This window comes from Electrophorus electricus, chromosome 1 (assembly GCF_013358815.1).
Source record: "Electrophorus electricus isolate fEleEle1 chromosome 1, fEleEle1.pri, whole genome shotgun sequence".
Classification (NCBI taxonomy): domain Eukaryota; kingdom Metazoa; phylum Chordata; class Actinopteri; order Gymnotiformes; family Gymnotidae; genus Electrophorus; species Electrophorus electricus.
In genome coordinates, this window is record NC_049535.1 from 30,138,187 (window position 1) to 30,165,671 (window position 27,485).

The window sequence follows — 27,485 nt, forward strand, 5'->3', positions numbered from 1 at the left end:
AAATGTGAATTAAAAAAAATGTCTCTGGACATCAAAAGAATACCAAAAACTCTGAAATCAGCCATAAGGAATTGGAGAAAATCACTGATTTTTCTTGACATCTCTGCAGTGTATTGTGGGCATTGTGGGAATACTTGAGAGTTAATTCTTTCACATAAAATACAGAATACTGATTTCTTTCTTTCTTTCTTTTTTAACTAAATTGAATATGTAGTGAAATACAAAATTCAGTGAAACTTTTTTTTGTTTGTACAATAGAAACAATATCTCCTTCTACCTTCTCCGATGGTCCTGACACACACACACACACACACACACACACACACACACACACACACACACACACACATTAGAAGAATTGTGTCTGGTAGGCTACTGTAAGAGGTTAATTTGAATTTATACATTATTAGAGGTCAAAGCAGCTATTGTTTTTAATTATTATTTATTATTTCACTTAAGGGAATTTGATTATCATAGCTGATATGAAAACTAACAATAATTAAGCCTAAATATTGGTGAACAACTAAACATTATTTAATTGAATTTTTATTCTGATATTAAATAGGTATTATATCTGATGTTAAAGTATCTGTTTTTAATATAAAGTGTGTCTGTTTCTGTGTGTGTAAGTGTAGGCTTACATGTGTAGAAATGACAAAGATTTAAACTACCCTTTGGAATGTAAAAAACAAAACTTATCGTTTTGTGTCGGTGTTGGCTTGGGGATAGTTGTATTCGAACTACATGGGCTTGGATTCGGAAATAAAATCAGTGATATCATCCTTAATCCTCAATATAATATCTCCAAATAGTCGTGATGGTACCGTTCCTCTTTCTAACAATTCATCCAAGCGGCAGATGGCGATGAAGGAAACTGGCGCCGCAGCTGATTTCAATCAGGCGGAAATGCACTGAAAATGGTCGCTTGTGTATTTAGACTGCTGCTGTCATTCGTGCCAATGGTTTGATATGAACCACTGCTATCAAACGCCTGTCCTTTAGTTCTTTCTCACTTTAAACTTTTAAAAGTCAAATTAATTGCCTTCTTTCTGTTAAGAGTCGAGAAGCAGAAATGTCTGACAACGGCGTATCAGCTGTCGGCCTTCTATCCTATGAAACTCTCGTACACGCGGTGGCAGGCGCAATGGTAAGATACCGACCAAACTAGCTACACTTTTAATATAACGATGTTTGCAGTCTAACGTGCATTGCATGTTTTGAATCATTGAAATGACAGTTATCTCCAACCATCGTATGTATTTCACAATTTAAACAGGCGATGGTGAAGTTAGTCCTGGCTGTCTAAAAAAATAATTTAGGCCTAATTATTGCCCAAAATGCTGCTATAGCACCTAGAGAATGCTTCGGAGAGACTAGTTTACGGTGCAGCTACATTCAGAATTATTGCCATTGCATAATGCAGCTGCAGTGTGCAAGATCGTAACAATATTTAGGAAGGAGCTCGTTAATGGAGTGTAGCGTCATGCTACATCGTGTCACTTCAAAATTCCTTTAACCAACAAACGTTTTCTTACTCAAATATCTATTTGTCTGCTTGCCTCTCTTTTTCCTATGATAAGTAAGCCCATACTATATATACTTTTAGGTGCTATCTACTACAGTCTTCCACCATCTAATATTCTCAGGACAGTATTGGTGTATAGCAAGTTTTATATAACCTAACCCTAACAGTTAAACTTATTTTCTGACCTTGAGTCTGTCATGATTTATTAGGTATGGGTCTTAAGATCCTACATGTTTTTTTTAGTTAAAACAAGTATCTCAAGTTGCCCTATGTTGGTCACAGGGTAGCATGACGGCGATGACTGTGTTCTTCCCTTTGGACACAGCCAGAATCAGACTGCAGGGTAGGCATCATTCACCGATTTGCAGTTCTTCAAGTGTGACACTGATCCTCGGGGTTCATGCATTCAGGTTTATTATTGTTGCTTAAGAATTGTTTGGTACTATTATTCATTTGTCAGTAAATGTTATTCAATGTTTATTATTTTGTTCCATCATTATGCATCCATTTAATTGCTGTGGTTCAGTGGATGAAAACCGAAAGTCCAAATCCACCCCTGTCATTCTGGCTGAGATAGCAAAGGAAGAAGGAATGTAAGTGGTCCATTCCTTGGTGTCAACTATAATGCATGAAACCTAACGGAACAAAATTGCCAAGACAATTCTTATATATATAAATGTTCTGTTATAGAAACATGTACATGTTACTCCTCGTTTCTTCTTTGATTTTGCAGAATGGCTCTCTATCGTGGCTGGTTTCCTGTAATCTCTAGTCTGTGCTGTTCTAACTTTGTCTACTTCTACACTTTCAACTCATTAAAGCGAATCATGGTCACAAGCAAAGGGCAATCCAGACCTGCCAAAGACCTCGTCATGGGCTTCATTGCAGGTGAGGAAGCAGGACATACAATCTTCTCTACAGAGAATTCCCGTTAGAAGGCTTTCAGATAACACTGGTCTAGGACATTTTGGTTGTTTTGACTCCAATTGCTAATCAACCTCTTATGATATGATATATTTAATGGGCAATTGTATGGTTGGCTCGTTATAGCTTATGACCGTTTTGTTTAAAAATAGTCAAGAAACAAAAATCAAAATGGATTAGACAAAGGGGAACATGACAGGCTGAAAGAAGGCAGTACAGTTAACCTTGGCGGGGAATGGGGCTTTCTTTAACTATGTGGGTGCTGATGACTGGTCTAGGAGCTGTGAACGTGCTCCTGACCACACCCATGTGGGTGGTGAATACTCGGCTGAAGTTGCAGGGAGCAAAATTCCGGAATGAAGACCTCCACCAGACCCACTACAAAGGCATTTTTGGTCAGTTTGAAGAACACTGAAGAACACCTTACATAATCTATACTTCACTGAGGTATACACTTTCAATAGACACATATGCATCTCTTCCAGAAAAAAAAACAAAAAAACAACCCAAATCATGGTCCTTTTAAAAAAAATTATACTTGTTTAAGTGTTGGGTACTGTGGTTGATGTAGCTTTTTAGCCATAGAAACCTGAACAACATGCACTGAAAAAATCCCTTCCCAGATGCGTTTTCCCAGATCATAGCAAACGAGGGAGTGGGGACACTGTGGAATGGTACGCTTCCTTCCCTGGTGCTAGTGTTTAATCCAGCCGTGCAGTTCATGTTCTACGAGGGCATGAAGAGGAGGCTGGGACGAGGTGGAAGGAGGGTGAGAACGATACTGTTTAATCCTACTGGATTAGGGCTGTACAAATCTGAAAGTGGCCAACCAAGGGGGCATCTTTGGCATGCCGGAATCACTTGTAACGTTTATACAAACATGGGCTCATTTTTGCAAAAATATGAAATAAAGATGTTTTGTATTTTGTTTTCTATTACCTTGTCACTTTTAGCCACATTTATATATTTAATTATTCTGAATATTTCTGAATAATAAAATTGGATAGATTTCACTGATTCATCACGTCATGATGCACTGTATTACTTTTTTAATGAATCATAATGAAGTCGAGGTCACGTGTTTACATTCTTTCTGTACATATGTCGTGCCAACGTCTGCTACTGGTTTTTAATGTACATCTGTATTCCTTGTCTTACAGATTTCATCACTGAAGATCTTCTTCATCGGTGCCATTGCAAAAGCTATTGCAACATCTGCCACATATCCACTGCAGACAGTTCAGGCCATACTGAGAGTAAACAAATTTCATATTACCTTACCAGCTTTGGCTGTGGGGATCACGTTTGCATCAAAAGTGTAGTCTTGACAAAATGTTGCGTTTGCTCACATGGCATCATCTGTCACTGTTTCTCTTTCAGTTCGGCCAATACAAGTCACAAGAGAACGGGGGTTTCCTGGGTAGTGTGCGCAGTGTGCTGTCCTTACTAATGGACAGGATCAAGTGAGTATTGGGTGATCCCAAAGGCATATAAAATGCACTGTTGGGGGTGGCAGGGGGGTACATCATGTCCTTTGTAAACGGACTAATTCTTTTGTCTTTTTTCCCCGTCTCTTTCAGGCGGAACGGCGTGCTTGGATTGTACAAGGGTCTGGAGGCCAAGCTCCTCCAGACAGTGCTGACGGCAGCCCTCATGTTTGTGGTCTATGAGAAGATTGCTGCAGCCACTTTCAAACTGATGGGCCTCAGTAAGAAGCTGAAGCATTAAGAGCCAAGGCATGAGGAGTCCTGAACCTAACAAGATGCTTCCTTACTACCTCTAACCTCACTCAGGCAGGTGCCTTATCCTAACCATCCACCCTGTGCTGATGTAGGTCAATCTAGGTATGGCTTTGGTAGATCTGCATCTTATTAGTCATTACTCAAATGTCTTTTTGGTTTCTTAGTTTTGGGGTTTTATCTTTTACTGTGAAATGTCAAAGTTGAGATGACAGATATCGATTATGCATCCTTAACATGTTACAGAAAAGAAACCAGTCTCTCGTCCCACTGTAGGGCTGAAAGGTTCAGAGTATGGATAGCAAGTATTTAACCATTCCAGCTGCATTTCCACATGCACAAAATTTGGCACAGAACACATACAAACTTTTCTCAGCACATTAGCTAACTGTGCTCAGAGCCACAGAACAGTTTGGGTAGGATGGCTTAAAGAACCAGTATGTAACACCGACATGTTTTAAAATGGGCAAAGCAGTCAAAATTCAAATGTTTGGAGAGCATTGTCTACCCCCACCCTCTCCTCTATGGACTCGGAGCTCATGTGGGTTGCCAGGTTGAGGACACTGAACCTAAACATACAAACATGCATTAAACTCTGACAAAGGCAAGGGACTTCCTACAATGTAAGCTGATCAGCTAATCTATAAATCTGCAACTGCAGCCAAGGTAATAAACAACCATAGCCGTCCAAATAGTCATGATGGTACCGTTCCTCTTTCTAACAATTCATCCAAGCGGCAGATGGCCGCTTCTCCACGTTGCCTTATAGCATCTAACGGGAGTGTGTGTTAGCATGGTGTTAGCCAGTGCTAGTCAGGATCACGTCACTGGCTGTGACTCAAATACTCACTGCTGTGATAACCCAGCTGCACACCACAGAGTATGAATGAGTATTCAAATGATTACTATCCCTATTAGTAGCCATGACTGATTAGTTAAGGCTAGCTAACCTTACCTGAGCTCAGTGCTAACCTCTTTAAGAGAACATTAGCCATTGTGGCAACGTGGTTGTTAAGAGACTGGATAATGGGCAGTGGGCTGGAACACAGACTTGCTGCTCCGTAACAGAAATTACAAAGAACATACTGGCTGTGGCACTGTTGACTGAGAAACCTGTTTCAATTTAGCATGTTTCCTTTATCTCTGGTGACGCATCATGGCCATTTTATGATGTAAATATGTTACATATTGCAACACATTGTTCCTTTAATGACAAAGGGTTCACAAATTGGCTCTACACAAATAAACGTAAGCCTCTGTGTTGCCTTCTTTCTCGTCACGTTTGGCACTTGAATATGTCCTGTGCAAAAAAAGAATCGGTCCAAAAAACTTCAAATTATCCATCTCAACCAGAAATGTTTTTCAGTGAAATAACGAGATGAGAACCTCTTGCCACAAATATCCCAGCCCTAATTTAACAAGAACTCTTGGAAAATAAATCGCAACTGGTCTCAGGACTCCCATGGACTTAGCAACTGTATGGCCTTAAACTGGATAGTCATTTATCATAGTTTTGACATTCATTTTTTAAAATTCAGTCAAACTTAATTTTTTAATATTTATTTTGCCATTTTTAATCAAATGCATATTCTACAATTGTTTTTAAACTTGATAATTTAAAAATGTTTAGTGTTTCATAATCCGTATACAGAAATTTAAACTGCTTTATTGTAGGAGGTGTGAGACCACTGTATCCAGTCCTTACTTGAGCCTCACTACTTGTGAAAGGGGAGATGATTATATTTCCTCGAAGATGAGCAAGTGGTAGTTAACAGCTGCACTGACTAATTTTTAGTGTCTACAATAATTAATATTTACATGACTTTTTAATTCAAGAGAATGGAACAGTAGGCTCTTAAGCCTTTTTCATCCAGATGACCAGTTGCATTTATACAAGCCTTGGCTGATTATTCTAAATGCATGATGGGTATTGCAACTGTACAGTAGTTTATGAACTTGTCAGTGTGAACTAGCTAAAATAATTAATGCAATAGATTTTTTTTGCACTTTATGTTTTCAAAGTGAAAAGTATTTTCAGTTGATGTATACATTAAATGCATTTTGCCGTAATGGCAGTAGACATAAAATTCAGCTGAAAGCAAGACCACGGTTACTGAATTATCAGTACATAACTTACCCCTTCCAACAGAATGACACATACATTGTCTCAAGTCCTAACTATGTTTCATTGAAGCTGTAACTAGTCAGACTTCATACAACATTAAAGCGATTTATATCTAAACACATAGTTGCACACATCAAATGATCTTTTTAATACTAATTTACTTGAATGTTTACTTCCTTTGGGCAATGTGAAATGAAATCATATTAATTGTAATAAAATGTAGTTTGACAACTTTTTACACTTGTCTTCTGAGTTAACACAGAAATGTCAGTTACAGACCTCATTTGAACAGTGAACATATGGTACGCCCTTTAGTACAGTGCAGTTTATGGACATAAAAGAGGAACTGAAGCATTTATTTACTAGTTTTTCTTGAGTGGCTTAATATCATTAGGTGGTGACCATGATTTAAGTGAATTTGATGACCTTACATAAAACCTCAATCATACCTTTAAACAACAACAAAACAGTCCTTAACTGATTTCTGACAGCAAAGCCAACAGGTGTCTGGGTCTTGGCATTCACAGCTCATTGAAATATTTACAACACATCACAAAAATCATTCCTAAAGGGGAATGTGGAACAAGTAATCTAAACTCTGAGGAAGCCAGGATCCGTCCTTCCCAGCGACCACGCTACGAAGAACCACTCAAGCCTGACTATACAAAAAAACAACCCAAAACGTAGTTTAGCAGAAGACTGTACCACAATATTCTCATATAAAATATGGTAGACGCCTACCATACACTTCTGTTCCTTGCGTTGTCACACCAGAAGGCATAACCAGCTTCTGCCATTACATGTGCAGTGTCCAAGTTCAGTCTAAGGGTTGTGCGCCTCCAGCAAAGTGGCTTTCCATGCTGTTGACATACCAGTCTGGGAGGAACGTATACTGAGTGTCTCTGTGTACAGAGAACATCACATCTCTGTGTGGTTCCCATTCAAATAGGTGTACCAATCTGTAAAATAAATAAATTAAAAAAAACTTTGAAAAACCAAGAATGCATGCACTTAGATTAGCAGAACAGAATTTAGTATATGATGTAATTAACTTCATACCTTGGATTATCTTCTTTTACAACAGATTTAACAAAGGACAGGAAGTCACTACAGAAGTTCATACAGACTGTTGGCTTCCAGCAGTTGTACTCATTCTGAATGTGAAAATTGATCAAAAAGAATTTAAAACACTTGTAAATCAGGTATAACTGTTACAGACTGCTCCTCCCCCCATAAGTCACGTGATGTGGCCCGCCGCGTGCAGGGGGATTCACAAATGTACTATCTTTGTTTTTGGTAACCACGCTCCCTGGGATTGCACACACGTGTATAGGGTTTAATGTTTGTCTTGTGTGTCTATTTAAACCCCTGTCTGTGTGTGCTCCCTTTGTTGTTGGTCATTGTTTCTACCTCTGTCTCTTTGTGAGTCGTAAATGTAAACAGCATGTAACGTCTGTTTCCACCGTTTTGTATTTAAGTGTATGTCGTTAAGTGTTAAATGTTTAATAATGTTCATCTGTGTAGTTGTATGTGAGTGCCACTTGTCTTGTCCATGTTTAATGTTAATAAATGTGTTGCACAAACAAGGAATTCTATGCGTCCTCCCCTGCGGCACTCGGGCCAGCAGCATAACAATAACACTATACAGACCATGTTTCATCTTAGATTGTGTGGTCTTCAAGACTTTCTTTCGATTTGCACAAACCTTGATTAGTTGGGATATATTTGAGATGTGGAACGTCTCTACAGCCACCACTATTCCATCTTGGTCTCGAAACCCAGCTATTATTTGTGGAACTCCAGGGAGGAAGGACTGTGCCCACCATTTCAGTAGCTTATACCTAGAAGAGAAACGTAAACCTTCTCAAATGCTTCAGTGATTCTATTAGTCATACTTTATACAACTAGGAAACAATGACTGATGAATATCAAAATTACAATCAATAATGGTAGAAGCCAAATTTTAAAATCTCAGACACAGCAGAGTATTCCAGCTCAAAGTACTGTTTTGATTTTTCCCCTGTGTGATGTTTTTTCTTTTTTGGAAACAGTAGAAAAAAAAACAAAAAACAAAATATTTATCATCACCATGATGGAAAAGTTATGCGAAATTGTAAGGACTGCATTTAGTCAAGAAAACGAAGACATACCTATGGAAATTGCTGCGCTGTTTAGGGGTGCAGATTTCAGCGGAGGTCTTGAGCTCGATGTAGCAGGCTGGAGCAGGAATTCTGGGGTCTTTGTCCCGACAGTCCACCTCCCCCGAAAAGAGAAGCTTATGGTCAGACAGACGGGTCTGGACCACAGTACAGAATGCCTCATTTGTGTTCACTACGCCTCCTTGATCTGGTACACCATTCATATCATCTAAAGAAGTAAGGGGGGAAATGTTTTATGAGTTATTAAAAATAAGTTACGTAACTTATAAAAAATTACCTTCTTAAAGGGATTGTTTTAATACCTGCACAGATGTACTGCTCAAACTTATAACCCCAGTACATCATCTCCTTGTGCCTCTCCGTGCGACTCTCTCTATTAACTCGTGCTGCCTCTGTCTCCACTTCGCTGATGTAAATGGTGCCGCCGAATTTGGATGCGGCCAGCAACCATCCCTCCTGGGTCTCATATGGAGTGGTCAACAGCTTGGTTAAGTGTCCTCGCCATGTGACAAAGTCTACACCTAGTGCACTGAAAATTAATGTGGTTCAGTGATTCTGGTTGGACTGTAGAAGGCAGCCGCCACACAGGGAAGCTTTGCCTGTATTGAGGTTCACTACTGAAATTTACTAGAGAGAAGCAAAGGAGTCGGAGGCAGTGTTCTTACCAGGAGGATGCAGAATTTTTTGACTGGAGTTTGGTCCTGTTTTCCAAAATCCACCTTAACATATGATCAAGTCCCTCTTTCACTCCCTCGTCCCTTTTTATGAAGCGGTCGTGATAACCATCTCTTAGACTGAAGTTGGGACTTTTACCAGGCTCAACATAGTAACGGAGCTGTCTTGAATCATTAAAAAAGTTTCGCTCAGAGTCCAAAGAAAAGAATCCTACTTCCACGGGCTGTTTGTAAACGGGAAAACTGCGCTCATACAGCTGTCTCTGCGTACTCAGGAACCGGGGAACTGAAGGAAATGTTTCACCGCCGGACCGAACGCGTTTATGAGCATAACAATCCCCACTGTAGCCACTCCTCTTGTAATCGGAGTGGGTGCTGCTTTGCAGTAGGTCCGAGTGGCGTGGTTTGTCACGGCCACGCTCCATATCTGTAGGTACAGTTATCTAGCTAGATAGTTAAAAAGACAAGATGACTTAGCTAGCTAGCTCCACTAAGTCAAGTTGGATAATTTCCTAGCTAGCTAAGAAACCTGTAATGTCAAGATTGGCCAGCCACTTAAGTAGCTATCGCTAGCTAGTTAGCAATGCAACCTAGTTACTTCGATCAGCGCTTGCTTGCTAGCTAGCTACTTAACATGAATTATGTTTCATACTCACAGTTCACAAACATAATTTAAAAAATGTCATTGCTCAACAAGTACATTCCAAGTTATTGAGATTTAAAAGTTGAATGTAAACATAAGATGGTCGCAGCTATCTATTTAGACGACGTTATGAAATCGTTAACACGTCGATAATAGTTTGGCTTTCAAAATAAAAGACCTCTAGCTAAGTTACTCTATGCATATCTGTAACTAAAAGGCTTAGATGTCCAGATCGCCTTATTACAGTTCGCAGCGAGAAGCACCTCAAGCAGCTGATGACAAACTCCTTTTCATCTGTTGTATCTTATAAGAAAATCCCCTTCTCTTTTGGATGCTAAAGTCATATATTTAATATAGAGCATAGATGGTCTCAAAATGTTTATAAAGCATTAATTAAACTAATTAAACTTTGATTATATCAGAAAGAAAAATAATTGCTCTATATTAACTGCAAAATCAATTTAAGAGAAGTATAGACAAACGAATGCAAACAAAATGGCTTTTTTTCATATTGTCCTTTCAAAGAGTTGTTGATGGTGGACGTTTATCCCTAATGGTGCCCTAAGCCCTGCAGTCCGCAAAGTCCACAATTGGGTGATGTCCACAATGTACAAATGTATAATATGCAAGTCCTCAAAATCGCTTGATTTGAAAGCATGCGTGTGGGACAGACTTTAATATTATGAAAATTACATGAGGCAGCCTGTTGTTTTTACTGTAGTGCTTGCATTACTTAATTAACAATCCATAACAACTAATAAGACAATACGTTAGTAGAGAAATACATTTAACTCACATAAAGACGTAGCTAGTTTCTCAAAACTTCATATTGACCTGGACCATCACCCCAGCAAAGATAGGTTTTTATCTACCATTTATTTACATTTATTGTTAATTAAAAGTTATTTTTAAACTTATATATTAGCCGTTAATGAGTCATTTGGCGTGCCATTTGGAGATTTAAAAAGTCGTATCACAAAAATATAAAAATATTTTATTCTTATCACAGTGATTAACAATAACAAAAACAACAACAAAATAACAACAACAATAATAATAATTCACGCTTGTATTGTTAACAATTATTATTATATTATTGCTTAGCGGTTCTCCGAGTGTCACTAGAAGAGATTTCGTTTATGATTTTAGCTACTTCTTCCCAGGCCAGTATAATGTCATAAGGCCTGGGATGTCTACTTTCCGTATCATAAACTTTGGCGTAGCGACTCTGTACTTCCCAGCCAAGTATGTCTGTTTCCTCAGTCTGTGATTTTTTTTTCTCTGGCGCTGCCGTTCCTGGAAGTCCACCGCATCGCTCAAACTCTGCTTTTAAAGGAAATCAGAGGCGTTATTCCGATTTGATTGGCACGCCTAACCACACCTGTTGATCGTGTATAACCCAACCTCTTTTTGTAATTGCGGAGCGGTGCGCTGGATTAGTGCCTATGTCGCCGGTCATGACCATAGACTGTCTATAGTCATGACAGTTCCACTCGCACACGTGTATCTGCACCTCAGTCTTGCGCCTTGTTCTGCTCTTGTGCTGAGTCCACAAAAATAGAGCCTCTAACGGGGCGCGCAATAAGTCTTTTTGATTCAAATGTTTTCTCAGGTCCCATTTTCAGGTTTATTTACTCGGAATAGAATACTTCTATGTGCGAAATTACTTATCTTAAATCTTATTTGTAAGTTAATACAAGTCTAGTTTATTTTACTCTATCGTATTATAAAAGGAAATGCTACTCTGTTGTTAAAGGAAAGCGTCTATAACTAAACCGTGTTTTTAAATGTCTGGCCCCTAGAGGGAGTCCAGAATATAATTTATCTTTCCGTCTTTACCTGGGTTGTTTTCTGAATGACAGACCTTTTGCACCGTTGGTGGCAAATCACATAACACATGTATGCACTGAACTATATTTTCACTAGCGATGACAATCTTTATTTTCACAGTCGCTGTTTACATCAATTATTATTTCATATGGCCATGTGCTTAAAGTTTATGTGCCATAAAAATTTGTGTAGATCCCTACTTATGAAATAACAGATATGCATGAACCAGCAAGAATAAAGTGGCTCATTTCACAAAGCACAGTGTCCAGAGGCAAGCATTCCTTTTCACATGTAGATTATATAGCAATCAAGATATACAAAAAGAAATATCCTGATCATTTCCATTCATATACACTAACACATCACATACAGTTGAACCATGAAAATAATGTGTAATATACAATGCACTCAATGACCTCTTTATCTTATATGGTAGAATACTACTCAGACTGACAGCCTGTTGTGCTACCGTATATACAGAAGCATGCTTGTCCATATATACAGTAACAGACTATAACACATTAGCTGGATTACGTTCAGTGGTTTTCAGTTAGGACACTAGAGTAATGAATAATGAGAGATAAGCCTTATTCTTTAGCTCAGCAGAGCAACCAGCCACAGCCAAACTATGAACATGGCTTAACTGTACTGAAATGAAACTATACATTATTATTAACTGTAGTACAATATAAAAATATGTTCAGCAACACTCAAATGTAAACCCATATTGTGGGTTATGGAACCTTTTATTGGACAGTGGCAAAAAAGCAAATCCAACCTAAACAGAAAAAAGCAATAAACAAAACCACAACAAGAACTTCTACCTAGAAGAACAGTAAAATCAAAACATTGAACACAAGCCCATCTGTAAGATTCACTAAGTTAAAAAGGGGTACCATGTACTGTTACAATAAAAGAAGGTGGTATTTTTATTTTGGATTTCCCATTCGAATAGCACACAGTCAAAAACTTTGAAATGTCAAACCTACAGTAGCTGGGAAACTATGAATTTCAAAAATGCAACTCTTTTCTTTGCATTAGCAAAACAGCTCCTGAGATATTGTTAACCATGGACTAAGATGCTTTTGAGAAAGTCGGACGGCACTCTTTAGCCAACTGTGAATCAGATCTTGACTGACTCCCTGTGTGGAATTTGAGGTCTGAGAGGTAAGAGAGACGCTTTACGCGTGGATCCAGGCAGCTGATGCCTCCCTGTCTCCCCCTCCTCATTTAAGCAGAGATGGGCTCACTGCATGTGTGACTAGCAGACTCATGCCTGAGATGCACATGTGTCACCTTGGGCGCTTCCCTCCATAGGTCATTCAGGCTGTGGGGAGCTGGAACCCCAGGAAAAGAGGCTGGGAAATCGATACCCGGAATCCCTCCTCCCAGGGTCGGGAAGGGTGAGTGTCTCCGGGGCCGACTTTTTCCGCGGCCTGTCCTTGGGAACGGAGAGGAAGTCTGGAGCCTCTGTGGAGAGTGGGGTGGAGGGGGCACTAGAGGGCCCGCCCCGGGCACATGCCGGCAGAGGGGTCTCACTGATGGAGATAGCTGGGGGAAAGGTGCCCAGTTTCTTATTGGTGGCCTCCTGAGTGGCACGTTCGTACTCCCTCACCTCCTCCATCGTCATGTCTTTAAGAGGAGACAAAAAGTTCTCTTAGTCAACTGCTGAAGCAGTCCAAGCTCCCTGGAGAGTTTTTTGTAAACACTAATAAGCAATCTAGAAGGGATGGCGGTTTATGTTCATGCGTGATGCTGATAAATGCAAAAGAATCATGGCATTGTTTGGTGATGTTCTGTCTGGAAGTTTGGAAGCCAGACTAGAGGAACAAATAAATGATGTAGTGAATGTTGCCCATGGTGCCCACATGATTCAGTGCACAAAGGAAACAAACACTGACATCTTTTCTAGCAGAACATGATGGTAGGGCTAAACAGTCACTGAGACAAACAGGAGCAGAAAAAACTACATTAAAAAGTGAACAAAAGAACTCCTTCGTGCCGTATTATGTGGTAGATAATTTGAATCCTGTCATGAGCATTATGCGAAATAATACCAAACAGAATCACAAATACTTGATACAACAGAGTCCTCAAATTTTCATTCAACATACCAATCCACTCGTCCACCCAAGCAAAGGCCTGTCTGTGACCAAGTGACAGTACGTCCCTTATCACCTTGAGAGAGAGGGAGAGAGACAGGGATAGAAACGAAGAGAAAACCACTGGTTTGGAATAGTGTCATCATTAGCTCCCACCAACACAAAGACAAGGATTAGGATAAATAGGAGTCACTGCGAGAAGTGGTTGGGTGCACAGGAGGAAATAGATTCTTGCAAGGACAAGCAGTGTTGGGGAACAGTGGGGCAGGGGTCTTCGGCAAGCAGTGATGGGGACCCGTGGGGGAGGGGCCATCGGCAAGCAGTGTTCGGGAACAGTGGGGGAGGGGCCAAGGGCAAGCAGTGTTGGGGAACAGTGGGGCAGGGGTCTTCGGCAAGCAGTGATGGGGACCCGTGGGGGAGGGGCCATCGGCAAGCAGTGTTCGGGAACAGTGGGGGAGGGGCCAAGGGCAAGCAGTGTTGGGGAACAGTGGGGGAGGGGCCATCGGCAAGCAGTGTTGGGGACCGGTGGGGGAGGGGCCATCGGGTGCAAGGACAGGTGTGACATTTGTAACCAAATGAGGAGAGAAAGACCTTGTGCACAAACTGCTCGACGCGCGTCTGCAGACCCCACACCTCGAACTTAACCTTCACCAGCTTGTAGGAGCACATGATGGGGTCCTGGGTGTCCCTCCAGCCTTCCTGCAGCAAACCCCGCGCCGTCTTCTCTGACTTAAAGCAGCGCGGGTCCTACGGAAGAGTGTTCGAACACTGCGGAATTGGCATAGGAACAGTTCCCTCCTGCGAGTCCGCCTCCTTCCATCTGGATCAATACAATTACCGCCTCATAAGTCTCGGTCGGGCTTCTGCCTGCATTGCACCCACTCTCTAGTTGCATATGGATTTCTTTGGTTGCTCTGATGATGTATCTCGCAGCATACTGTCATCCAGCTCCTTCCACAGGATGTATACACCGCATGACACTGATTTATAATTAATGGTAATGTTGATAGGAAGGCATTTGTGGGATAACTCGTGCAGTGTGGCACAATAGGAGGTCCCTCTTTATCCTTGTCTCACACACCGCCATTAATGAGCCATTTTCTTTTAAGCTAATGAGCCCCACTCGCACTTTAGGGAGGAGTTGTTTGAGACGTAATCACTGTAATCACTTGAATAACTTATTTTATATAGGCAGGAAGGATAAAAGAAAGATGTCTGGGTTCTTTTAGAGAATTTAAGAGCAGCACTGCTTTTTGGTGCATCAATATGACAATAATCTTCTAAATGAAATCGACATCATACATTTGTTTTGTATGGTATCTGATGCTGCTGCTGAAAGATATCTTCATTATTTTCTGTATAATGTTTGGAAAGATGTGGGTGTGTGTACATTACCAAACACAACTGATCAGAGCAGATTCTGGGCATATGTAAACAAAACCAAAGGTTTGAAAAGCAGATGAAAACAAGATAGTGATTAGAGTATTCAGTGATATAAAAGCTGTTTCTGTCACCGATTTACTCTTTGTAAATACCAAGTGGAAGCCAGGCAGAATGACTTCAACCTCAACCTTTTCAGTACTAATTTTTCATTAATGTACCTTTGTGCTACTGTACCAATGCAGTGATGCCCTTTAAAAAGACCTTTCAGAGAGTCTGTGAAAGAACATTTTGTAATATTTTTTTCCAGTTTTTCTAATGACATCTGTAAGAGCACAGAGTAGGATTAATGAACGATCTCCAACCTTTTAGAAAGGGATAAAGGAATAAAAGCAATAAACCAATGCTGCATCTATAATTTTTAAGGGGGAGACGAATGTAGCCCATGCAAAAGAGCACTCTGCACCATCAGTTTACTTGCACATCAGATATCGACAAAGCTTTTACAGTGTCTCCTATGAGGAGTTACACTTCCTGAAGTTTTGGCAATAATTCAGTGCATTAGAAATATAATGCAGATAATAAAAAGATCAGCAAAGACACTAAAACTGAACCAGGAGTGAGTGAGTGCCATGATCTAATAGCAGTTGGATGTGTTTGTCAGTAAGATGTGCTGAAGCATGTCTGGGCAGAATGGCGAGCCTTGAAAGATCATTTCAGAGTCTAATAACAGGCCATGGCTTAGTCTGTCCCACCCATCCATACTGCCCTTCACACACAGAGAGAGAGGCAGGGTGAGAGAGAGCAGTCTTCAGGACTGTGACACTATGATGACAGAGGTGATGGCTAATAGCTAACTGAACTGCTAGTATAAGCTGCAAGGAAGCTGACTCCAAAGGGTAACGTATAAAGCTGTTGTGATGTGATGTGATGTATATGTGTTTGTGTTTTTTTGTTTGTGTGTGTGTGTGTGTGTGTGTGTGTGTGTGTGTATGACAGTAATGAGCACCACCAGTGTCTGGGATGACAGATCAAACCCAGCTACCCATTAAAGAGAAAGTGATTGTTACTGTTTACGACAGTAGCAGCCAGGTGGTCTCAGAGATTAGCAAAAAGAAAACCTTGCAAAAACTAGAGATGATATAATAGAAAGACTAGATAATAGAACTAAAAGATTAGATACCCAAAAGACTAGATAATAGAACTAAGATTAGATACCCAAAAGATTAGATAATAGAACTAAGATTAGATACACAAAAGACTAGATAATAGAACTAAGATTAGATACCCAAAAGACTAGATAATAGAACTAAAAGATTAGATACCCAAAAGACTAGATAATAGAAACTAGAGAGCACTTAAATTGTGATCAAGCAAACTATCATATTCACTAATGCAGGATCACAGCAAAGTGCATGGCCCATGGATCTAGGATCAACAGCCCCATGCTCATATAAATGTATTTATTAGGATATGAAAGGCAGAAACGGACCCCAGATTAGTAAGATTACTTTGAAAGGTTCAGTACTGATGTCCCATCTGATGTCCCATCTCTTACCTCTGACTCTTTGTAGTAGCGCTCAGGGATTTCATCATATGCAATGTCAATAAAACACACCTCAGTGTCCTCATCTCTGGGGTCATCAAAAATCTGAAGCAATAAGAGTAGAGGGAAAAAACAATTTCTCTGTAAAGCAGCACCGCACTTTCAGAATGTGTGGGCTATTGGTTTAAAATTACCAGCATTCTCATGTTTGATATAGTCATAATCAGATGTTTGCCGTCATGTGCTGTTGTATTCATGATTCATAGCATATTTTGGAATCCTTTATTTGCCAGGGTGGGAAACAATAATAAAACATGTGACATTAAAGTATTGGTAGCGTCCATACAAGGAACAGTTCTCATTCTGGCCACTAGGAGGAGCTCTGGGTTTCTGGCTTTGGGACTGAGTGCGCAAGTACGTTGAAGTGGATATATTGCATAAGGTCGAGATGTCTCACTCCCGCTTTTGCTCATTTTGAGCCTCCGGAGTGTTCAGAGGCTAACAAAAGCTTTAAAGGTTTAGAGAGCTTCTCTGCATCAAAGAATCTGCGGCGAACGCTCACATGCAAATGCTCTCGCCTGTCAGCGACAGTCGTCTGTGAGAGTTTATGAGAAACTGGAGATCCTGTCAGTGCGGCTCAACAGCAACGCACTGCAGTCACATAGGAAAATGTATGAGTAGGGGCTCAGTAAGTATTTGATCAGGATAAAGTGGGGACAGAGAAGGAGAGGGAATACAAGGAGGAGGAGATGGATGGGGAACGGGAGATTAGGACCTTCTGATGAAAACAACGTGGCAGGGAGTCGAAGAATGAGGCTCCTTAAAAGAGCATGTGAAATATGAGCATGTGAAAAAGGAGGCTGTAAGACAAGGAAAATGTAGGTGTGGAAATTATACAGGGGGGCAGACAGCTTAAGAATAAATAACAGGCAGTCCGAGATAGAGGCACAGCCATTAATCGCGTAATTCACCTCCACCCTACTCACTTATCCAGACCCTCAGAGCTCTTGCTCTTATTATGAGGTGTTATAGGTCTTATGAAATGTTGCACGCACACTGACAGAGAAATACAGCTGGAAATGCAGTGGAGTGATACAATCATAACAACTGCGAGGGGCTCTCGAGCGGATTGCCCTCATAGTCCCAGCAGCCTCGCCCCCGAACTTAGAGCCTGGCACACAGCGGCACAGCAGGACCCTGGGGAAGGCGGAGCTAGGGTCAGGGTTAGGACATACTCTCGTGTTAGAGGCAGGAGGTGACAGCAGACAGATGCCTACAGCACTCAGATCTCCACAAGGACAACGCGCATTGGACAACAACAGGTGCAGCTGCACCGGCCTCCAGAAGGCTGGCACTGCTGACTTGGCAGAACATCTGCCGTGGGCCTGCAGACCCCGGTGCTCGGAGCAGCGGGCGATGCGCGGAAATCTGGCCGCTAGCAGACGTTGCCAGCTGAATACTGACTTCAGCAACGCTGAAAATGTTTAGCGAAGGGTAAGACCAGGTGTGAAGCCCCGTTAGAGGTGATGCTGTCAAGAGAGCTCGTTCTTAAGGATTCTGTGTGGCAGGTGTTTCAGTAACCTCACTATGTCTACAAAGAGAAGGCAATATGTTAAGATAGGTTAAGGTAGATCACGCGTTCAAAAGCCTGCCTCCGCCTCAGATGGATGGGGAAGAGGGTGGACAGCAGAGCGCTGGTGTGTGCGGGATGTGCGGAGGTTGGGGGTACGGAGGTGCCATATTAGGTGCTTCGGCATTAAGTGCAGAACACCTCCTTCAGGCCTGTTTGTTCAACCCACATGCGTTACTTGATGCAGGGAGATACAATACTTGTGGCATTACCTGAGGACTGATGCCTCCTCAAGTAACACAACAAGTGCCAGCCAGCGAGCAGTGATGCTCGAGGGGTGAATACAGAGGGCTGGTGCTTCAGCTGTGGCACTGAGGCTGAAGGAGGTCCCAGTATTGCCACTATAGAGTAGGGACGCATAATGAACTCAGCATCAGTGAGCATGTGTACCCAGGGTCTGACCATAGCATGCCAGACAGTTCTTTAGTCTACAAAATGCTCCATAGCCATGGAGCCTATCAGTTTGGAGGAGGCCAGAAGATTCACCTCAAACTCCCAGACACTAGATAATGAATAATTCTGGGGATTTGGTACTGTCCTACTCACTGTGATAGTTTCCATAGCAATACCATAGGTGCAATATCTTTCAAATATTAAAAGAAAGCAAAGTGTTCTTTCAATATTTATTGAATTATGAGCAAACACCTCAGACCTAAGGCAATTTTTTCATATTTCACTTTCTGTGACTTTTCATGAAGTCATAGTTTTCATAGTAAACAGGGGTCAGCATAAGTTTTTAAGGTATGTGGTATAAATGGATTCATCACATTCATCACTCTGTATAGTGAGACTACCACTTACAATAGATATATATATATAAACACACACACAAAACCACAGCTACTTACTCACATTGTCATTGATGCCATTGTTGTCTTCATACTTTGTCTCTATGTGGATGGAGAACTTTGGCAAAAAGGAGCACTGAAAAAATATGAATTGAAAGCAGCCAAACATTAATCAAAATCATTCAAAATGCAACAAAATTCTAAATTCAACATCTACTGCAGTACTTCCTAGTTTGGGTTCAGGACATTGTTATGGTGCCGTTTCTTTCTTGTTATAAGCAATTCCAGTCCAAACTGCAATACTGCTTGTTATAATACTGACTCTTCGATGGGGGATCAGGGTTCAGTCCCCCTGCCAGGAAAGTGCTCCGTGCTATAGAGTCTTGGGTATGACTCGTAACACCACATTTGTCTACCTCTGTAACATGATCAAAATTGTAAGTTGTCTATCAGGATAAGAGCATCAAATGTACTATTCTTTTCACACTTAGGTTATGATAGTTTGCAGTATGCAGAGAAATTCACTGTTGTTTTTTCTTTTTATAGCAATATACTGTATCTATTACTGCTACTTATAACATATAATATATTTATGCTTGCAATGCATGGGGTATAAATATGCATACATGTTCACTCAACCTATTTATATAATGATGCAAGAGATTATTTTACATATAGTAAAATGTTATATATTAAGTCCTCTGGTCCAGGCACCAGAGAAAGGTGCTCTGTGACTTTAATCTTATTTTTAAATGAGCCATCATGAAGGGGCAGGCGGTGCATCAGCTATAAAGATTTGAAAGTCTAAAGACAAATTTGGACCAGACGGTTAGATTCACTGACCATATCAATGCCATATGGCACAGCTAGAAGGCATCTCCTCCTGCTGTGGGAACTAGGAAAAACAACATTGTTTTTGGCCTTAGTGAGTCACGAGGAATGACTCTTAGCCACCTCACACCATGACCCAAGCCCACTCAGAGATAGCTTCACGACCCAAGCCCACTCACGGATAGTTTCAAAACCTAAGATCAATCAGAGATAGCTTCATGGACTCATAGAGCCCCACTGGGGTTTCAGGCCAGTGGAGTTCTACAGGTTTCTGCTTAACATAACACTTAACGGCAGCAGCACTTTATCATTGTGGTGCGTGGAGACCGAGTGTAACGATGAGCTATTTTCTGGCCTGTTGAGTTCACAACACTGCTGGTGTCCATGCTTCCACCCTCCCCATATAGCCCAGGGCGGCTGGAGTCCCTCTGAGTCCCGACACGCCACACACTGATTAGATTAACTCCAGCTCCGGCACTCGCCACGGAGATCAATAGAGCTGGGATTACGTAACGCCGGGGAAGTGGGGGAGGGGTGGCACAGCAGGGGAAAGAGATGGTTGCCAGCGGTAGCATACAAAGAGAAGAGCACAGGGGGAAGAGGACAGGAAGTGATCATGGTAGTAATTAACATGCAATGCCTCTTCCCCAACTCCATCTGCTTGTGTTGTGAGGTCTGGTGATTTGTGCGACAGAAGGGAGACAAAAATTCAGACATAGAGAAAGAGAGAGAGAGAGAGAGAGAGAGAGAGAGAGAGAGAGAGAGAGAGAGAGAGAGAACAATAAACAAAGCATAGTAAATCCTTTGCTGCCAATAGCACTGAAACTAAATATCACATTGATTGAAGTCCTTCCTTACCCCCATCTTAATCTTAATCTGATGGCAGTGTCAGAGAGCTCCCACAATGCCAAATCAGCCTGTTTCTGTTGCAACAAGATTTGCTTTCAATGAAATGCTCACTAGTATGTGACAAATACTTCACAGTCCTTCAGCATCGTGGGATTACACCACAGTGCTTTTAGTCTCTCTTAACCTTGTACACTATAACTCAGTCATGCTGTTTTATGGAGGCTCATGTCTAAGAGATTCCTAGCTCTGCCCACACACCTCCCATATCTCACACACCTGTCGCTAATGAGCTTGCTCCCTGTTCCCTGCTCCAGCTCCCATAGCCTGCGGGTTTACATCTGTCCCCGTCCCGCACCCCCTCAGTCTTAACTGCAGGCCTCTCAGAGTTGGGGAGGTTGAGGAGGTTGCTGACCAGAGAGGAAAAGCAGGGCCTCTTCACACACCAAGGGAGCCACAGCCAGGATTCTGGGTGTCCCAGGAAATCTCAACAGGAATTAGAAGTGAGGGAAAAAAGGACAAAGATGCAGGACCAAGGGTCTCTTCACCCATGGTTGTACTGCTGGGAAAGAAGGCTTTCTGCATTTGTAAGTTCAAAAACTGATCTTCTATTCCTCACCTCTGAAACAATTTCTATAGTCCCCGCAAACTTCCATGTGTATTTGCACATTTTTTGTGCTTACTTATATATATATATAAGTAAGCACAAAAAATGTGCTATATATAAATATATATGTGTGTGTGTGTGTGTGTGTGTATATATATATATATGTGTGTGTGTGTGTGTGTGTGTGTGTGTGTATATATATATATATATATATGTGTGTGTGTGTGTGTGTGTGTGTGTGTGTATATATATATATATATGTGTGTGTGTGTGTGTGTGTGTGTATATATATATATATGTGTGTGTGTGTGTGTGTATATATATATATATATATATATGTGTGTGTGTGTGTATATATATATATATATATATGTGTGTGTGTGTGTGTGTGTGTGTGTGTGTGTGTGTGTGTGTGTATATATATATATGTGTGTGTGTGTGTGTGTGTGTGTGTGTGTGTGTGTATATATATATATATGTGTGTGTGTGTGTGTGTATATATATATATATGTGTGTGTGTGTGTGTGTGTGTGTGTGTGTGTGTGTGTGTGTGTGTGTGTGTGTGTGTGTGTATATATATATATATATATATGTGTGTGTGTGTGTGTGTGTGTGTGTGTGTGTGTGTGTGTGTGTGTGTGTGTGGGTGATGAGGCAGCTGAAGAGGGAGATCTGGCACAATGCCACTACTGATGTAAATCCTTCTCTCTGTCCTTAGGGGAGGAAAGTGGGAAATCTTAGAACTGTGAAAACAGAAAAGCGGCTTTAGGATAACATGAACAGTAAATGTCATGAGATTCCCTAAGATGGGCTTGGTCTCTCTAGCCTTGAGTTGGAGAGCTGACTGTGACATTCACTAGAAAGACTCTGACCCCCACAGAGGTGTTTGGCTTGTTTTGGTTATGCTTCCGAACATGTGTTAAAAGCTCTGCTGTTTTGTCTGGGCTGGTATCTGAAGCCTCTGCTCCTGACCTCCGCTACGATCCTGGTGGTGGCTCATGTCCCAGCTATCATCATATAGCATGCATGCTGAGTATTGTCCTGTGAATATTGTTATTGTTTGTACTTAATTTTTTTGCTATACATTAAGTGATAATGTATATAGGAAATAGCTGTTGAGGTGTAGAAGGAGAGAGCTGGGAACTGCTTTGCCGTCTCACAAACCCATTAACCAAGCAGAACTTTCAGCCAGCAGCAGATATCCTGAACTTGGAGAGGATGTGAAAGAGCAGGGCCAACAAGTCATTGCTTGCGACAAGCCAGGCTCCAGTCAAGGTCTCATTCACACATGTGGTGTTCTTGTTTCAAGAACAGCTTAGGAGAAAAAAAAGTGTAGCGTAGTACTCACCGTGTACTCTGGGTTTTGCCGGCAGGTTGAATATATACGGATAGCAGAGAAATAGAGACACAGAGAGAGAGGTAGAGAAAAGGAGAAATGGAGAAACGGAGATATAGAGAGGGACAGAGGGAGAGATGAAGGGTAGGAGAGAGAGAGAGACAGAGAGGTGTGAAAATTATGCGAAAAAGTGAATGGGATTCACAGATGGTACATGCAAAATCCAAACAAAGGATTGTCACTGAATTGGATTATTAATTTTCCACAGTTTCCATGACATTATGAGTGAGAAACTAGACCTAGTGAGCCTTATAAAAAATGGTATATAATGGTGTATAATGCTGTATAATGGTGTATAATGCTGTATAATGCTGTATAATGGTGTATAATGCTGTATAATGGTTTATAATGCTGTATAATGCTGTATAATGGCATATAATGCTGTATAATGCTGTATAATGGTGTATGTTTGCTAAATTCATCTTACTCAGCATTCTCATAATTCTCATAAACAATGTAAACAAACGCCACAGAAATTTTAGAAATCTTAGAAATGTTTCTCACTAATTTTACTATATGATGTAAACACGACAAAAGCACCAAAAGGGGCACAAAATTATACTCATCATAATTATGCATAATTATCTACATTGTATGATATTGTAAGGTAGCACTAAGATACCTAAGAAAGCTGTCTAGCTGAGGAAGAAGCTTGAATATAGGGTAATGTCAAAGAAATACCCAAGCGTAGAGTTGCCTGGTGTCTGCTATGTGGTAACCGTGTGGCTTGGACTGTCTGTCCCTGCCTGTGCAGCTAGGGGTCAGGGCGCAGGCATTACCAGTGATGGTGTAGGGGTAATAGTTCCATGCTTTCTCTGTCACATAGAAAATCTTGGGAACCACTGCACGTGCCCAGCTGGGCAGCTTGCTGGAAGAGAAAGAAAGCGAGAGAGAGAGAGAGAGAGAGAGGCAGTGGTCAGAAGTTGGAAGGGGAGGGAGTTTGTAGCTATCGGCTCAATCTGCTAGAACAATAGTAGTGGCAGACTAATGGTGTCTGTAAGGGATGGCTAATGTTTGCTCCGCAGGGAAAATTGTTTCTTCATACCCTTCGATGATCAGCTTCCCCTATGAGCCCAAGACTAACTGTATGAATGGGAAGCGTAGCAACGGTTTCGGCTCGGTTTGGCAGTCCAGATGGGCCAAGCAGTGCGGCTCATAGGCCAGAGATCCCAGATCGGTGTGAGTCTGGAGCTGCAGCCCTGCCTGCTAGCACTGACTACAGAGGAGCAGGCACCCAGGCTACCAATCACAGGGCAGCAAAAAACCCACCCAGAGGCTCACATCGTTTATATACTGTCACCATGGAGTCAGAATGCCCACTGAGGCTAAACTCTGCAAGGAAACAGAGGAGTTCCTCTGTGTCCTGTTTGATGAGATCTGGACTGGGAAAGGGTGATTTACAGGGTTGTTTAGGTCCAGATTCATTCCCTGCCAGTACTCATTCCTCCCGCTGCTGTGTCATGAATACAGTGGGCGCAGAGGAGAACGTGTCGGTAGCCAATTATGAATTTCAGGTCTGAAGGAACAAGCTGGCTTCTGATATTCAGAGAGTGTATGATTTTAGACACGTAGGATGGTGAACAGTAGGAGCATCCCACATGGTGAACATCAGATAGTCTATAAAAATGCAAATTGACCTCAAAAACAGATCTACATAAAATAGCATTTGATATAATTCCAGGGAACGTGAATACCATCAGTTCTATTACACGCTATGATTATATCACATTATAGTGATTCTTATAATTTTATTGTGACTGTTTTCTTGTTTCTAAAATCCCTGTTTTATATACTGAACTAAATTATTGCGTGGAGCCGAAAATGCCGTTTGTTTCAGCGTCAGAGAATTTCTTAGCAGTTTTCTGCTTGGCACTCCACACGCATGCAGATATTCATGCACACACACACACACACACCAACAAATACACATGCATGCATGCACGCATATATGTATGCACACATACAGTATATGCATGCACACATGGACCCATCACACACACACACACACACACACACACACTCACGTGAGTACAGGCAGGTACAGCTCCTCGGCGCGAAGTCTCTAATTACACACGTGTTCTACAAACGTGACCTCACTCATCTCCTTCCCACGCACCCCTGCAGTTTCCCTCTCCGTTCATCCCCCAATCCTTCACTTTTACCTCCTCCCCAGTTCCCATCTCTCCATCTGCGTGCACTCTTCTGCTTGACCGAACCTGCATACCTTTCCTCTCCCACTCCTATTCAGTTAGCCCCATACTGCTCACAGACAAACACACCGTAACGAGTTTTGATGCTGTGCACGACACAGTTGAAGCTACATTTGAGTGGTGCGCTGCAAGTGGCAGTGCTCCACAAGGCAGTGCCGTTACTGTTGCGCACGCTTTTTGCAGAGCGATAAAAAAACAATCTTAAAAACATGTCGTCTGCTAGCACACTTTCCCCAGTGAAACACAGCAGTGTGCACAGCCTGGACCCACGGTCATGGGCTCCGATCGTCCTTTCGCGACCCTCAGAGGAGCGAGTCCATCAAATGTCCAGGGCGAGCAGGTCTGCGCTGGATAGGGAGCGCAAGCAGCACCTCTCTGCCAGATGCTGTGCTCCTGACCTCACTTAGGCCTCTTCAACTGCATGGAGAGTCTTACAGGAGAACTGAGACTGGAACGAAGACTCTGGCTGGATAAACTCGCTAGCTGTAGTGAGACAGAGCTTTTTCAAGCTGCTTCACTTTTCTACCGCTTTGTATTCCATTTGGCCCCAGTGAAGAACTCAGAGAACTAAGACCTCACAAACATTTTCAGGAAAGAAAAATCCCTATCTGAGTTCTAGGGGTTGAGGCGCTGAAGGCAAAAAGGGTTTTTAGATCTCAGGCCGATCCACAAGCAGGTTATCTTTCTCTAACTGTGTGCAAGTGCATGCTTTGTGCAGCTCATGGATTAGCCTGAGGTCAGAACACAGTTAAAGGTGAGACCGGGCATTCCAACATAGTGCGAACCCTCTATTGACCTGTTGACCTTCTCTGTAAAAGCAGTGAGCCTAGTGCCTTCTCTGAACAAATCTCTGGGGATGTGGCAAACATGAGCCTGGGAAATCTATGGCATCTATGGAAAATCAAAAGGTTAAGAGACCCCTGTGCTTTTGTGCTAAGACACTCCAAGACCAGGAGAATAAAGGCACTCACATTGCCTAGGTGATATGAATTGTGCCTTAGGCCTGTAAAGGTTCTTACTCCCTTGTACTCCTCTTTAAATAAGAAAGTGTCTTAACTAGTGAAATCAGGTGCTTCTCTGCAGAGCTGTGTCAAAACAATGTGGATGCTAAGCCCTGAGTGAAATAGTCCTGTACTATGCCGTTAGTTCATGTCTAGCCTGTATAGGTGTTGTGGTTTGTGTTGAGGTGTGGCTGCAGTACCCACTTGTTGAGATAGACGCGTTTCTCTGTGAACTGGCCAGGTCCATGGGTGGGGTCCTCGAACGGCTCGTTCTGCACCACCTCCACACCTTCGCCCCTCTCACTCTGCTCGTGACTGTGCTTGCTGATCATGTACAGCTGACCAATCCTGTACTGGAGAGCACAGACCATCATACAGTTAGAACCGCCAACCCAACCATTCACGTACCATGTCTCCCGTGAAGTCACGTGTCTGTTCTCCACTCTGCAAAGTTCTCACTACATCCTACACAGTTAGACAGTCTTGTTTGTGCTGCGTGCAGAAATGAAATCAGCTACCATTATGTCCCATTATCCCAATGCATAGATGTAACACGCCATCCTCTGCAACAGGATGCGGCAAACTAGCAAAACTAGCACGAGCAAGGAGATGAGCTTCAGTCAGTCTCAAACTTCGTATGGTAGAGGCCTCCCTGTTCTGAATGTGGCCGGACAGAGGGCCGTTAGCTGAGCCCAGCCTCGACAGCCGAACACCAGTGCCCCAACATTTTCCAGCCCTCAAAACCAAGCTAAAATTAGAGAATTACATACCCATATGGAGAAAACACCAGAGCAGGAAAGTGTGACCCCAGTGGCTTATGGCATGGGGCCCCTGGCTGGAAGCTTCCTGTGATATGGCCCGGCCACGGAGCCTGGCTCAACGGCAGCGCTTCCACACAGCCTGCCATCTCAGGAGTCCTGAGTCTGTGACGACAGCTTCACTGTGAAGATGTACATTTCCTCTTGTCTTCTGTTGCTAAGCAACATATATAATACTAAGCAACATATATCACCGAGGGTGTGCACGGTGCACGTGCACATCCGAGTGTATGTTTCCCCTCTGCAAGCAGTGAGGCCCTGAACAACTACACACGGTAAAGAAAACCCGAGCAGTCACACAGTCTATTGCTCATGTAACAGCACAACACCACCACCTCCATTACAACCGTATTCATTATCATCGTTCTCTATGTTGTTCTAAGTGTTGTTGGTTTCAGCAGCGAGGACGCATTTCAAGTGAATCAGCTGGCCGAAGGGCAGCACTCTCCTGCTGTCTGCCAAGGTCCATGCACTCTGATAACGAGGGCTGCGGTCGCGCGAGTGCGAGAGCGAGAGCGCACGTGCCACTCACCTCCTCCACCTCTCTCCATTTGCCACGGCCTGGTTTCGCCGTCGCAGCGCTGCGTTGGATTAATGAGACGATGCCCTCATTGTTCTCTGCTCTGAAAGCAAATGAAACCCGGAGAAAGGGGCAAGCGAAGGGGGGAGGGGAAAATAGCGGCTCCGAGGTTAAAGCGACGGTGAATAATT

At 42.2% G+C, this 27,485-nt stretch overlaps 3 protein-coding genes across 6 annotated transcripts in view; 1 reads left to right on the forward strand and 2 right to left on the reverse strand.

Moving 5' to 3' along the window:
• Positions 1-911: 911 nt before the first annotated feature.
• Positions 912-8,009, forward strand: LOC113569876 (peroxisomal membrane protein PMP34). 3 transcript variants are annotated; one of them, XR_003409842.2, is made up of 10 exons: positions 912-1,147; positions 1,808-1,868; positions 2,052-2,118; positions 2,259-2,413; positions 2,728-2,844; positions 3,073-3,218; positions 3,610-3,705; positions 3,830-3,912; positions 4,030-4,242; positions 7,398-8,009. XR_003409842.2 is itself a non-coding variant. In XM_026997952.2 (9 exons), the coding sequence occupies exons 1-9, from the start codon at positions 1,073-1,075 to the stop codon at positions 4,175-4,177; spliced, it is 948 nt and encodes a 315-aa protein (XP_026853753.1). In that variant the 5' UTR covers positions 912-1,072; the 3' UTR covers positions 4,178-6,549. The 3 variants fall into 3 exon arrangements, 2 of the variants coding, with proteins under 2 accessions (XP_026853753.1, XP_026853754.1); XM_026997952.2 differs by lacking the exon at positions 7,398-8,009 and having other exon boundaries at positions 4,030-6,549; XM_026997953.2 differs by lacking the exons at positions 912-1,147; positions 1,808-1,868; positions 7,398-8,009 and adding an exon at positions 1,869-1,935 and having other exon boundaries at positions 4,030-6,549.
• dxo (decapping exoribonuclease) lies at positions 5,098-9,923 on the reverse strand. The gene is made up of 6 exons (XM_026997951.2): positions 9,138-9,923; positions 8,775-9,001; positions 8,464-8,680; positions 8,019-8,154; positions 7,373-7,467; positions 5,098-7,272 (listed from the first exon to the last, which is right to left on the reverse strand). The coding sequence occupies exons 1-6, from the start codon at positions 9,569-9,571 to the stop codon at positions 7,131-7,133; spliced, it is 1,251 nt and encodes a 416-aa protein (XP_026853752.2). The 5' UTR covers positions 9,572-9,923; the 3' UTR covers positions 5,098-7,130.
• Positions 9,924-11,691: 1,768 nt separating this feature from the next.
• Positions 11,692-27,485, reverse strand: part of pitpnc1a (phosphatidylinositol transfer protein cytoplasmic 1a) — a 38,200-nt gene continuing 22,406 nt past the window's right edge. Inside the window, exons 1-9 of one of the 2 annotated variants that reach the window (XM_035527430.1) lie at positions 26,727-27,239; positions 26,161-26,309; positions 23,525-23,613; positions 22,698-22,705; positions 19,130-19,201; positions 16,660-16,752; positions 14,313-14,468; positions 13,734-13,797; positions 11,692-13,251 (exon numbers count right to left, since the gene is read on the reverse strand). In XM_035527430.1, the coding sequence (XP_035383323.1) occupies positions 12,938-13,251; positions 13,734-13,797; positions 14,313-14,468; positions 16,660-16,752; positions 19,130-19,201; positions 22,698-22,705; positions 23,525-23,613; positions 26,161-26,288 (924 nt within the window). In that variant the 5' untranslated portion in view covers positions 26,289-26,309; positions 26,727-27,239 and the 3' untranslated portion in view covers positions 11,692-12,937. Of the gene's footprint in view, positions 13,252-13,733; positions 13,798-14,312; positions 14,469-16,659; positions 16,753-19,129; positions 19,202-22,697; positions 22,706-23,524; positions 23,614-26,160; positions 26,310-26,726; positions 27,240-27,485 lie in introns of those variants that run through there. The other variant, XM_035527429.1, reaches the window with a different exon arrangement.

Excerpts from the sequence above, each read along its gene's own strand:
- LOC113569876 (XM_026997952.2), top strand. The coding sequence starts at position 1,073 with ATGTCTGACAACGGCGTATCAGCTGTCGGCCTTCTATCCTATGAAACT. Across the intron at positions 2,119-2,258 it reads ATAGCAAAGGAAGAAGGAAT|AATGGCTCTCTATCGTGGCT; the intron begins GTAAGTGGTCCA and ends TTGATTTTGCAG. Across the intron at positions 3,219-3,609 it reads TGGGACGAGGTGGAAGGAGG|ATTTCATCACTGAAGATCTT; the intron begins GTGAGAACGATA and ends CTTGTCTTACAG.
- dxo (XM_026997951.2), bottom strand. The coding sequence starts at position 9,571 with ATGGAGCGTGGCCGTGACAAACCACGCCACTCGGACCTACTGCAAAGC. Across the intron at positions 8,681-8,774 it reads TGAGCAGTACATCTGTGCAG|ATGATATGAATGGTGTACCA; the intron begins GTATTAAAACAA and ends TTACTTCTTTAG. Across the intron at positions 7,468-8,018 it reads ATATATCCCAACTAATCAAG|AATGAGTACAACTGCTGGAA; the intron begins GTTTGTGCAAAT and ends TTTCACATTCAG.